The sequence below is a fragment of the Acanthisitta chloris genome, unplaced genomic scaffold (genome assembly GCF_000695815.1).
Source record: "Acanthisitta chloris isolate BGI_N310 unplaced genomic scaffold, ASM69581v1 scaffold6198, whole genome shotgun sequence".
Taxonomy (NCBI): domain Eukaryota; kingdom Metazoa; phylum Chordata; class Aves; order Passeriformes; family Acanthisittidae; genus Acanthisitta; species Acanthisitta chloris.
Window position 1 is genome coordinate 52,012 of NW_008687519.1, and position 13,318 is coordinate 65,329.

At 45.8% G+C, this 13,318-nt stretch overlaps 1 protein-coding gene across 1 annotated transcript in view; it reads left to right on the forward strand.

Moving 5' to 3' along the window:
- The window catches only part of ZNRF3 (zinc and ring finger 3), a 27,550-nt gene extending 14,669 nt beyond the window's left edge, over nt 1-12,881 (forward strand). The window contains exons 2-8 of the mRNA XM_009080624.1: nt 2,525-2,599; nt 6,027-6,158; nt 7,058-7,168; nt 7,905-8,072; nt 9,230-9,332; nt 10,097-11,842; nt 12,838-12,881. Coding sequence (XP_009078872.1) covers nt 2,525-2,599; nt 6,027-6,158; nt 7,058-7,168; nt 7,905-8,072; nt 9,230-9,332; nt 10,097-11,842; nt 12,838-12,881 — 2,379 coding nt within the window. The remainder of the gene's footprint in view (nt 1-2,524; nt 2,600-6,026; nt 6,159-7,057; nt 7,169-7,904; nt 8,073-9,229; nt 9,333-10,096; nt 11,843-12,837) is intronic.
- The last annotated feature ends 437 nt before the right edge of the window (nt 12,882-13,318 follow it).

A 13,318-nucleotide genomic window follows, 5' to 3' on the forward strand; every position in this document is an offset into this window, starting at 1 on the left:
GAGCCTGCAGAGCTCCCGGAGCCTCCAGGGACTGTAGAGTCTCAGAGCCTCCAGAGCTCCCAGAGCCCCCGAAGACTGTAGAGCCCCCAGAGCCTTTGGAGCCCCCAAAGACTGCAGAGCCTGTGGAGCCCCCAGAGCCTCAGGGACTGTAGAGCCCCAATAACCCGTAGAGCCCCCAGAGCTCCCAGAGCCTCAGAGACTGTAGAGCCCCAAGAATCTCCAGAGCCTGCAGAGCCCTCAGCCTGTAGAGCCCCCAGAGCTCCCAGAGCCTCAGGGACTGTAGAGCCCCAAGAACCCCCAGAGCCCTGCGGGCAGCACGGAGTGGCTCTGAGAGCCGCGACAGAGCCCCTCACAGCCCCCAGAGCCTGCAGAGCTCCCAGAGCCCCAAAGACTATAAAACCCCCAGAGCCTCCCAGGACTGTAGAGCCCCCAAAGACTGCAGAGCCTGTGGAGCCCCCAGAGCCTCAGGGACTGTAGAGCCCCAATAACCCCCAGAGCCTGCAGAGCCCCCAGAGCTCCCAGAGCCTCAGAGACTGTAGAGCCCCAAGAATCTCCAGAGCCTGCAGAGCTCCCAGAGCCTCAGGGACTGTAGAGCCCCAAGAACCCCCAGAGCCCTGCGGGCAGCACGGAGTGGCTCTGAGAGCCGCGGGGCTGAGGGCAGTCTGCAGTTACAGGTGTCCAGAGAGGGAAGCAGCTCTGCAGGTCACAGGAGGAGCAGACAGGTCGCCCTGTTTGCTGCTCTTCCCCAGCATGATTCTTGAACTCGGTACTTTTCATCTCTTAACATCTGGTGGTGGAAACTTAATGAATTTCTGCGCTGTGTACTGTTCGTTCAGTGTGTTCACGTAATTAAGGAGTTCTTACTGGCACCAATCTGCAAAATCTCTTTAAAAGTACCTTGCTTATGGACTGACCATTCTGAAAACCAGCCTAAATGGCCTGAAGAGTTCAGTGAACACTGTGGACCTGTAAGGGCTGCTCCTAGGGAAACCTGGATGAGCCCTCACCTCGGGGCACTGCCACAGAAAAGACCTATAAGGACTGCTCCTAGGGAAACCCTCACCTCGGGGCACTGCCACAGAAAAGAGGTGGTAGATGCCTTTTAACTCTTCCTCCCCAACAGCCCTTGGTGATTAACCAAGTCTGCTGACTTCAGAGGGGACAAATACCTGGTGGGCTGAGGAGAAGCTCCTGCTTGGGAGCCTCTGGTTTCCCTCCTGTGCTGTCTGATGGGCTTTGTTGATTTAAAATAGAAACAAAATGTAAGAATAGAGCAAAGAAAGAGACCTGTAGGTGTTCAGACTAGCAGCTCTGTCCTGGCCAATGTTCTGCCTGGAAAATGCTGAGTGATGTTTCATAATTTTTCTCTTTCGTATGTGTCTTCTCTATATCGATGTAAGTTCAGGTTCTGCTACTCTCTGTGAAGGACCTTCTTGTTTAGTACTGTGACACTGAGAGCTGTCATCACTGGGAGAAAGAGTTGTTTGCATTCTGCATCCATAAAGGCAGTAAGAGTTTGAAAAGTTCCTGTGGAGCCCCAAGCAGCATTTGAACAGAATGTACAGAGACCCAGTGGCAGAAACTGGCTAAAACCCTGTGGTAGCCTTGGTGGTTAGAACACTTTTCTCTGTCCCAGAGGATTTTAGTATGTTCCAATCCTCTGTGCTGTTGCTGCCTCCATGTTTGGACTGTTTGGTGAAAAGCTGTGCACTGACTGTGTCTGATCTTATCTGTGTAGGAAGTGTATGCAGCAGTTCTGACCTCTGATGGTCAGAAAAAGTATTCTCTGAGGCACTTCGGGCAAGGACTGGCTTCTGCTAGTTTGTCACGACTGTGAGAGTGACACTGGAGAAGTGTAAAGAACCTGGTCCACTTTTATTTTCAGCAAGCTTGTCTCCACCCCAAGTCACAGGGAAGATGATTTTTAATGGCACATTGAGGAAAAAGAACATCATTTAATTTTTAAGTTCTCGTGTTGAAAGTCTTTAGAGAGTCTAAATCACATGACTGGCTTCTGCTAGTTTGTCACGACTGTGAGAGTGACACTGGAGAAGTGTAAAGAACCTGGTCCACTTTTATTTTCAGCAAGCTTGTCTCCACCCCAAGTCACAGGGAAGATGATTTTTAATGGCACATTGAGGAAAAAGAACATCATTTAATTTTTAAGTTCTCGTGTTGAAAGTCTTTAGAGAGTCTAAATCACATTTGAATTGAAGGAACATCATTTAATTTTTAAGCTCTCGTGTTTAAAGTCTTTAGAGAGTCTAAATCACATTTGAATTCCTAGCAAAGGAGGAGTTTGAGAAGGAAGGAGCAGAGAGACTGTAGAAGTTTTAGTGAAGTTTAACTACATTCCATGCTGGTTCAGGAACTCCTGTGTTTGTAATTACTCTGTCCTTTGTTTTAACTACACAGAAACACAAAATGTTAAGTTTGCTATCTGGAGATGAGGAGAGGGAGTCATTTTTGAGGTAAGAAGTCACCTTTTGGGGTGGGACTGAGGATGCTGTCTTTCTTATTGCAGGCAAAACGAGCAGTGCAGCGAGGAGCCACAGCCGTCATCTTTGATGTTTCTGAAAACCCAGATGCCATTGATCAGGTATGGAGAAGGGAGCCTAGCTAACATGATGCTGTGGTTTTCCTGCTCATCTTCTGTCAGGCAGGAAGCAATGTAGGTGTTGGGAATCTGGTAGAAAGGAAAAAGTTTGGAGAGACAGATTTTTTTCATTTTTTTTTCTTCTAGCTTTCACTAGAATCAGAATCCAGGTCTGGGATTGAGGTTTTGAAGGAGCACGGAGGCAAATTTTTTGTGGCCCATTATCTAATCAAGGAGGTTTTCTTTGCCCAGCAGCCAAAGCACAGGATGTTTGGCCCTATCTAGCCTGTGATCAATAGCATTGGTGAACAGCTGCTGTTTTTGAGATTGCAAAATGACTTTCAAACCTGGTTCTAAGCAAGTTTCTTTCAAAACTTTTAACCATTTCTTTCTCGTTCACAGCTGATGATTTTTACCTATGTATTTTGTGGACAAATAGGGTGTTTCTTCTTTTTTTGGGTCTCTGTGTAACTCCCACCTTTACATTTGAAGTGGGTGAGGTAATAACTCTGTGAAATTCTTCAAGATCCTTCCAGCCAATTCAGAGTTCCTTAAGTGAAGAAACACAAGCACAAAAATAGTCTGTGTTTGGTTCAGTTCTGGTTTTGGCTTGGAACAAAAAAACTGCTGTTTCTGCTACAGCAGAAACAGGTGAAGCTGGAGGTTTATAAGTGCAGCCTGAATTACTTGGAGGAAAAGAGAGATCATCGTGTTCACCTTAGAAAAGCTGCCTTAGATTCTCTTGGAGGAAAAGAGAGATCATCAGTATTCACCTTAGAAAAGCTGCCTTAGATTCTGAAATGAGCATCTGCTGCCCAGGGAATGCAGATCCTGTGCAGTGGATGTTTGAGGACTCTGCTCTGAACATGCATCAAGACTACAGCCTTGAGCTTGAAAGCATTCTCAGGGAGGTTTTTCCCCCTTTTCTACATGGAAAAATATCTTCACAAAGATGTGACCCATCTTTTCCCACTTTTTCCTCTGTATTACAGCTTCTGGCTGCTTTCAGCCATCCATCTTTTCCCACTTTATCTTCTCTATTACAGCTTCTGGCTGCTTTCAGCCACCCTGCTCTGAACTTGTGAAGCTGAGTTACTGTCTCTTGCTCTTTTCCCTCTGCCAGCAACAGTATCCTTCCCTGATTCTAAATCAGAAACTGAGTGCAACTGTCTCCAGTAGCTGGGAAACTAGTCTAGTGGATGTTGGAAAAATTTGGGTGTACCACTAGAATGGAAGGAGATCAGTGGCTTAGAGCAGGAGCTGACAAAGTAGGCTCTGTTAGATGACAGAGCAGTAGCCTGTGCTGTGCAAAACTCACAAACAGGAGAGGAATGACTAGGCCTAGCTTGACTCTTCAGAGTTAGTTGATTGACTCTGTTCTCATGCTGCTCTGGACATTTGTTTTTTGTGGATTTTGATTCTCAACCAAAGTCTTCAGAACCCTCAACATCAGGGGTGCTAATTAATTTATCTCTAATATAAAGACTGTTCTGGCACTCATAACAGAATTGTGGAAAGCAATGACAGGTGGATAACAATGGAGGAAAAAGTGGCATGAGTTAACCTGGAGTATCCTTGGTTTGAATGGAAGTATCCTAAGGCACTGAGAGGAAGCTGTTTAGGAAGCTTTCCCAGGTTTGCTTGTTAGCAAGCAGTAGAGTGCTGTGAAAGGAAGGAGTATTGTGAAAGGCAATCCTTGAACAGAAATAGGAAGCAGGAGAAGAATTGTCCTCAGACAATTTGGTAGCAGAATTGTTACCAAATGAAAGGGCTTTGCCGACAGATTTTGTGGGGTTTATTTCCATTGATCTGAGTATCTTCTGCTGTAGATTAAGAACGACACTTTTGTTTTTAGAAGTGCTCCAGGAAGTCTGATTTGTTTCTGCGTTTTACTTTTGCATATTTGAAGAGGAGTAATAGCACCCAGAGGATCATGTTTAGCAAGAGTCTGGCAGTGTGCAAAAGCACCTGAGGTACCAGGTGAATTCTTTCTTGGGCAAGAAGTCTTGAGAGAGAGTATGTGTCTGGGAATGTCAGGACAGTGAGTGGATTTGGCCATAGCCCAGTGAGCCTTGTAGGCACATAGGATCCCTGGATACTTCAGCTAGTTTTCAGCTCTTCCAAAAACACCTGCCTTAAAATGGTGTGATCAGGGTTCTCAGAAGACCTGTCAAATATTGGGAAGAATCAGTTTGAAAAAGCTTCAGTAGAATCTGTCACGATCATCAGGTCAGCTCAGGTAGAGTCATCACCCTGTAATCAGGATGATAGACCAGTCAGTTGGCAATTTCTGCATGGTTTAGCCAGATGTAACAGGTAGATGTCAGTGATGTAGATATGGTATTTCAGCCATAAGCTCCTCTTGTTCTATTTGCTCACATTCCTGTCATCTCATTCCTTCCCCCTGCACCATTTCCATCTGGTTATTAGTTCACTGCTTGTTTTGTGTCAACCAGCCTCTCTGCTAGCATTTTTCTGGTGAGTCAGAGTAAGCTGTTTGAATTTATCATGTTGGTGGCATTTTGCAGCAGAACAATTCTCTTGCCTTGTTATTAGCCTTCCTGGTGTGTAACTTAGCAGATTGTTGTTCTGGATTTGTTGGCCAGAGAACTTATGCATTCTCTGTACTTGAAGGTTTTCAGCCTCTGACTGGATAAAGCCCTAAGCAGCCTTGGTCTGATGTCATAGGTGACCCCACTGTGAGCAGGAGTTTGGGTTCGTGGTGTGCCTTCCCCCACATTATTTTCAGCTTCTATGATATGTCCTTTTTGACAAAACCTAGGTGGACCTGGAAGGAAGTTTCAGAGTGAACCAAGTGATCTACTCACATGCTTTAGTCTTTGAGCCCCCCATCCTGCAATCAGTAGGTCTAGTGGCTGCTAGAACCAAAGGAGCTTTGAATGAATTTGTTGAGTTAAACAGCAGAAATTACAGACTTCACTAAATTGGCTAGGTACAAAGAGCCTGAACGACAGGACTCTGATATGAGATTGCTCAGAAAGCTGGAGAAACTTGTATGTGAATAATGTGACTACAAAGCTGAAATAAAAAGATTGATAAAATATGGCAAGGACAATTTTTCTGGGAACGTGCAGATTTTTATCCTTCTTCATTCTGAGGTTTAACTTATCACAGTACTAACATGTGCTGGTACATAATGCAATGAAGTTCAAACTGCTGTTCAGAAATAGCATTTGCTTATCCTTAATATTAGTTTTGTCAGGTAAAAAAGAAAAGGCAGCTTAAGTAAAAAGTTTAATTCAGATTTAACTCTCTGGAATACTTAACTGAAGGTCTATGCTAGAAGAGAGCAGTTGGTGCTCGAATCAATTCCACATTCATATTCCTTCCCTCTGCTCTCCATTGTCCAGAAGAAAGGTGGTTTTCCTGAAACATACCTTCTGAGCAGATGATTTTGTTTTTGTCCTAGCTGAACCAGGGCTCAGAGGACCCTCTGAAGAGACCAGTGGTGTATGTGAAGGGTGCTGATGCTGTCAAGCTGATGAACATAGTTAACAAGCAGAAGGTGGCACGAGCCAGGATCCAGCATCGCCCCCCACGGGTGAGATTTTCACAGCCTTTCTCGGGGTGTCATGGTGCTCATTGCACTGAGGGTGGAGATGTTTTGCTGCTCCCCATGTGCATTAGTATGTGTCAAATTCTCTTGCCCTAAATAAACTGAGCAACTGCAGCTACACTTGATGTAAGCATGGGATCCACAATGTGGCGTCTGCTGTCTTGCATAAGGATTCTTTTGAGTGTATAAATGGCTAAAAAAATTACCTAAGAGAAGTTTTTCTTAATTAAGTAACTTAATTATTGCACACTTCCTGGTGGTTCATCTTTGTAAGATGGTCTGCCCTGTGTTAACTAATAGTTCTGTGTGGTATTTTAAACATGGATTATTTGATACCCAATAGTTGTAATTGCAATATAAAATAGTTTTTCTAGGTTGTTTTTTTTTCCTAACACTCTCTACATGTAGTTTACAGAAGAAGAACAAAGCTCGAGGTCACCCATGTCCTGGTTACCACAGTGGTGTCGTGGGGTTTTCATGGAGTCTTTCTCTTAAAAAATGTATTGAAGTGAGCCATGTGCTGTCAATTCAGATGTTGATTTTTCAGTCTCTTAAGTGCACAGGCAACCCAATAAATCATAGAAATTTGTGTGGATGTGATTCACTCTGTTAAAAAACCTGAGTTTGTGGCTCAGAGACTGTAAATCTGACATCTCCTGATTGGCACTCTGTGTATTCCCCTCACCTGCAGTGGCATGTGAAACCCAAGTTTTGTCTCACAGAATCCCAGTTAATGAGCAGAACTGTGTGTGCTTTGACTTGTGCTGTTGTGACTGTGTGGTTTGATAGTCACCACTGAGAAATAAAGAGGAGAGAAAGAAACAATAGATTTGAGTGTGATCGAAAGGAAAGAAAAATAATATTTTTGTTTTAACTTTTTTAAGCAACCCACCGAATACTTCGATATGGGAATTTTCCTGGCCTTCTTTGTGGTTGTGTCCCTTGTTTGCCTCATTCTTCTTGTCAAGATCAAACTCAAACAGCGACGTAGTCAGGTAAGGGCAGTAATGGGATATTCACTGAATGCTGAAAGTTACCTTCTCTTATTTGTCCTTGCTCACAACTTTTGGAAATACCTAACACTGACATTTTGTGGAAGAGGTTTTACCCATGCATGTAGAACTTGGAATGGCTTTAAAGGAGATTTACACTGCCCCATGGTGTTCATTCAGTTAAATCCTGATATGAAAAGAGGACAGAAGCAGTTCATTTAGCCATTGGGAGGAAAGAACCTTTCTGGTTTTTCAAAGGTAGCACTGGTGTACTTCTTCAGCAGTCCAAGCTCTTGTTGCTGTGTTGCAGAGAGGATATCAGGATTGAAGATAATTTGCAGCTTTTTTCAATAGGATAACATATTGGGACGTAACAGTCAATACTGGCAGGTCAAAAAAAGTTCCTGGCCAAGTTTTATATGTAGGCTTGAATAGTTGCTGCCTGTCAATTGAGCAGCTCCAGTGTATCCCATTTGTCAGCACGTTTACCCTGTTTGAATTCAAAGTAGCTTATCGTTCCCACTACTGCATGTGAGAACTCATTCTTTTCATGAGGCTTCTGATACCAATTCTGATTAGCCCTCTCTGTTTAATCCATTAAATTATGCATCAGTTGGGCCTGGCATGGTTCATAAGATACATTATGGTGGTGTTTCTCTCCTACTGCACTCTAGTTCCTTACACAGCAGCATTGCCTTTTTTTCCCTTTTTCCTTTTTGTTTTCTTTCTTCTGATGTAGAGTTCCATGAACAGACTTGCAGTGCAAGCACTGGAGAAAATGGAGACCAGGAAGTTTAAGTCCAAAAGTAAGGGACACCGGGAAAGTAACTGCGGAGCACTGGACACACTCAGTAGCAGCTCCACCTCTGACTGTGCCATCTGCTTGGAGAAGTACATTGATGGGGAGGTAAAGCATAAATGGTTTCTTCAGCATGGGCTGAGAATGGAGCTGGTTTGTTTCAGCACTGCAGTTCGTGGCTGACTGTTGGGTGCTCTGTGTAGTGAGGACGTGCTGCTTGTCAGTCTGACTGCACTGAGCAGCCAACTCAGCCTCAGCTGCATTTGCAGCTCCAAAGATATCTGAAAGGTTTTCACCCATCCTACAGAGTGAGAGGTGAGGGGTCTCATCCTGCAAGTCACTACAAGAACAGCTCATAAAGAACTGAGGGTTGTCTCAGCATTTGTCTCAGAGTATTTGTGAGAGGCTGTGTGCTAAGGTGATGGTGCATGCAAGCTCTGTGGGAGAACTGGGACAGTTCTACCCAGAGGAAGCAATGAAAGGGTGAAATAGAAAATGGGCTCCTTAGAGTCAAAGTATCATAAGTATGTTAAGGGTTTGGAATGGACCTTAGAGATCATCTAGTCCCAACCCCCTGCCCTGGGCCAGGGACACCTCCCACCAGAGCAGGTTGCTCAAGGCTTTAGCCAATCTGGCTGTGAATATTGCCAGGGCTGGGTCAGTCAAAGCCTCCCTGGGCAACCTGTGCCAGTGTCTCACCATCTTACAGGAAAAAACTTCTTTCTAATATCTATCCTAAATTTCCCCTTTTTCATTTTATACCCATTACTCCTTGTCCTAGCACTACAGTTCCTAACAAAGAGTCCCTCTCCAGCTTCCTTCAGATCCTGGAAGGTTGCTATGGGATCCCCACACAACCTTCTCTTCTCCAGGCTGAACAGCCCCAACTTTCTCAGCCTGTCTTTGCCAATAGTTGTAGGCAAAGTACATATTTACTCTTGGATTTTTTCAAAGTTTATTGTATTAAGGAAAGCTTTAATGATGGGCTCCTTCAAGGTGTTGGGTCATAGGGACTCACAGCAAAAAGTGTCCTAATGAAATGTAGCATATCTTCATGAAGTTCAAACGTTCCTGCAGACTGTTCTTTTAGAGACAGGTGATCACTAGCCGTTGTACCCTTGGCTGTGTTGATGGCATTCTCCTTCTTACCACTTCAAGACTAGGAATCGACCCATTTAGGAGCAGGTCAAAAAAACTAGGAACAAGCTGCAAAAAATTCCTCATTGGGAAGAAGTATTTTCACATTCCTTCCGTTGTTCCTGCAGGAACTGCGTGTGATTCCTTGCACTCACCGGTTTCACAAGAAGTGTGTGGACCCTTGGCTGCTGCAGCACCACACCTGCCCACACTGCCGCCACAACATCATAGGTAAGTGCTGCAGTGTGGACACTCCAGGGTGTTGTTCACTTCTGACAGAACAGCTTACCATGTGGCTTAGTGGCAGGTTAATGGTTGGACCCAATGATCTGAGAGGTCTCCTCCAGACTTGATGGTTCTGTGGTTCTAAGATGAAACAAAAATTGTGCCTGTGAGACTCCATAGAGCTCTGGTCGTTACTGTAGCACAGCCCTGGGTGTGGAGTTTGTGCATGGCTGTGCACCCTGGGGGCAGGTCCCAGCCCGTGCTCCCTTGGTGAGAGCATGAGGCACAAGGACATGTGGAGCAGAGGGTATGTTTTCCCTTGGGAATTATACAGAAAAGACAATGTGTGAGGTTTTATCTTCCCATGGCGCTGTAACATGGAATATTTTCCCTTACCCTCTCTCCCTTTCACTTCTCTCTTAAAGTTTTCTGTTAATACACATTGATGTAAAACAATGCTTAAAGTGAAAACTTGAGCGATGACTTCCAGCCTCTTTCAGCCTCTGCAAGACCAGGAATACTTTGTAAGCAGAAGGTTTTATATATATGAGAACAGTATCTGAAATAACTTGACTTCTTTTGCTTTTTAAGCAAAGATATTTATGTGTTTCAAAGGCTTCCAGGCAGCTGCTCTTGACTTGTTATTTTTCCTTCTGTGTAAAAAACTGGTGCATAATGTAATGACATTCAGAACAAAATATCCTTCTTTCTTGCATCAAGTATTTTTATTCCCTGCTAGTTCTACTTCTCCATTCTCATTTGTCATTCAGAGCAGAAGAAGGGAAATGCAAGTCCCATCTGTCTGGAGTCCATGAACCCAGCACGCAGCAGGCAGCAGAGGGTGATTCTGCCTGTCCATTACCCAGGCCGAGTGCACAGAACAAACCAGATCACGGCGTATCCCACTCGGACCAGCATGGACCCGCACGGAAACCCCATCACTGTGCTGACAGTGGAGCGACACGGTGAGCAGAGCCTCTACCAAGCCCCATCCCCAGCCTATATTCGAAGTTATCAGCCTATCCATTTGGACCATGCTTTGAACACACATCACTGTAGCCTGGAACATAGGGCTTACTCTCCAGCTCACAACTTCCGAAGACCCAAGTTCGGCGGGCGCAACTTTTCCAAAGCGGCGTGCTTTTCCCGATACGAGACTATGTATCAGCACTACTACTTCCAAGGCCTTAGCTACCCTGAGCAAGATGGACAGCTTCCTGCTGGCATTTCCTCAAAGGGTCCTTCCCGTGCCTTTCAGCCTGGTGGCAGCATGCTTTTCCCTCCCGTGGTACACGTGATGCCCTCGTCCCGCCTGGAGAGCGGCAGTACCTCCAGCTTTAGCTGCTACCACGGCCATCGTTCTGTGTGCAGTGGGTATTTGGCTGACTGCCCTGGGAGCGACAGCAGCAGCAGCAGTTCTGGTCAGTGCCACTGCTCCTCTAGTGATTCCATGGTTGACTGCACGGAGGTCAGCAACCAAGGGGTTTATGGGAGCTGCTCCACCTTTCGCAGCTCCTTGAGCAGTGACTATGACCCGTACGTTTACCGCAGTAAGAGCCCTTGCCGAGTGGGTGAGGTTGGTGCTGCAAACAGGGGTGCAATTGTTCTCTTGGAGGGTCCTCACCAGGACGAGCTTCCTGCTCACGGTCCCGGTGTGGTGGGTGCTGACTGCCGGCCCGTGCCAGCTTCTTCCTCAGGGGACCAACTGTCTAACTGCAGCATGGACATGAACTATAGCAGTAATTCCTCACTAGAGCACAGGGATCCAAATGGCACTACCTCAGAGGGAGGACCTGAGGCCGCTCCTGGTGCTGCCTTGGATGTTAAAAGGAACTGGAAGAATCCAGAGATAGCAGGGTCGATCACGGAGCAAGCGTGCGCGTGCTGCTTTGAATTCCAGCACTCTGCCCTGGAGCCTGGCAGTGGGACAGCTGACTGTGGTGCACTCTTCCTTAGCTCTCCACTCTGGGGGACGTGTGGCCAAGGAATTGAACCACAGTCAGGGAACACCCCGGGCTTGTACAGTATTAACTCAGACCACTTACACAGGACAGATGGGGGAAAATATGAGGGGTTGCCCTGCTGCTTCTATGAAGAGAAGCAGGTAGCCTGTAGTAGCAACAGTGGCAGTGGAGGTGGTGGCTGCTATACAGAAGACTATGCAGTGAATGTGCAGTACACACTTCCTGAGGACACCTTGCCAAACTGCTGTAAGGGTGTATGTGACCTGAGTCAACGCATTCCCATAATTCCTGAAGACAGGGACTGTGAGCTGATTGTACCGACAGAGCACCAAGGGACCCGCACAGGAGGCTGTAGTTCCTGGGATGGAACACCTGAGCTGGATACTTACCTGCACTGTCAAGGTATTGGAGAGGTACAGGTCGAGAGGGAGGTGTGCTACGAGGCAACATCATTCCTGCGGCACAACTATCCTCAGGAGGAGGAGGCTGGAATGCTCTTCCCCAGTTCCACTCTGAACTCCCAGAAACTTATGACGACCACAAAGGCCACAGGTAATACGGGTGCTTTTTTTTGATTACTTGCTAATTTTCTGTCTTAGTGTATGGAATGCTGCCAGCTACTTACACACCTGCAGCCATAAAGGTTATTCCATCCTTGGCATAACACCAAAGTGTTATTCTCTTGTTGCCTGTGCCCATTTTGGTCATAGCTAGTGGAATAGAAGATTACAGTTTACTATCTAAGCCTATAAAAGCTTTCATACTCATCCTTCATGAGGAGGGGAAAAAGCAACTGCTAGTACCAGGCCCCCATTGGAGGGAGACACTGTGCTGGTCATGGCAGCTGTGGTGAGTTGCCTAAGCCAGCAAGGCCACTGTGCTGAGAGGAAGGACAAGGTGAAGGTTTTAAAAACAAAAAGAATGAAAATCTTGGAATCGCTGTAGGAACGTCTGCTGTGGACATGCACAAGGGATATTCCTTACCTGCCTTGCCTGAGCTGTTTTAAGGGTGTTCAAAGAATCACAGGGTAGCTTAAGGTTGGAAGGGACCTCAGGCCATCATCAGACCTCCTGCTCAAAGCAGGGTCAGCTCTGAGATCAGACCAAGTTACTCAGTTTGTCAGCTTAGACCAAGTTTATCCAGTCAGGAAATGATAACCCTCAGGGACACAGAATGCAATCTCTTTCTGGGCTCTTGTTCCTGTGCTTGACTGCCAGCATGGTGAAAAGATTGTCCTTATATCCAGTCTGAACATCTCATGTTTCAGCTGAAGCTCCTTACCTCTTGTCCAAAATGCATGTCTGTGAAGAATGTGGTTCCATCGTTGTGAGAACCTCCATGTGTATTGCAAAGCTGCCCCTGAAGCTTCCTCTTCTGCAGGCTGAGCAGCCCAAATCCCTTAGCCTCTTCACAAGGCAGTGTGCTCCAGCCCTCCTGAGCGTCTTGCCTCTGCTGAACTCACTCCAGTCAGTCTCTCCTTCTGGGGGCCTCAAAACTGTATGCAATATTCTAGATGCAATGTTCCTTAGTCTTCTTTATCCTTCAGGTGCTGGATCTCATCCCTTGGAGAGAAGCCAAATCAGTGACTAGACCTGTCCAGATGATCCCAGATGGAGAAGCGGAGCTTATCAGAGACTCCAAATTCTCATGGACTTTATTTTTTTTTTTTTTTTAAGCTTTGACAAACACACAAAAGTGGTAATGTGGAGAAGTTCCTTCCCTACTTTCCTCTGTGTTCACATCAGCTTGATTGTCTCCTTTGTCCCTCCTGCCTGAAGCCTTCAGGCCTCGATTTGTGTGCAAAGCCCATGTGGGACATGGTGTGGAGCATTTCTGAGCTCTAGTGCCATTTCTATATTAATGACAAAGTATTATTTATATTTTCTTTTTAGAAGTGACCTCTTGCTGAGAGGTAACACAGTGTGTTAAATAAGCCAGGCTATGTGTAGATGCTGTTAGCTCCTACTTAAAGGAGTCCAGCCTTTGATAAGCTCAGGGCTACACCTGCCTTAGAAACCAGATAGCAC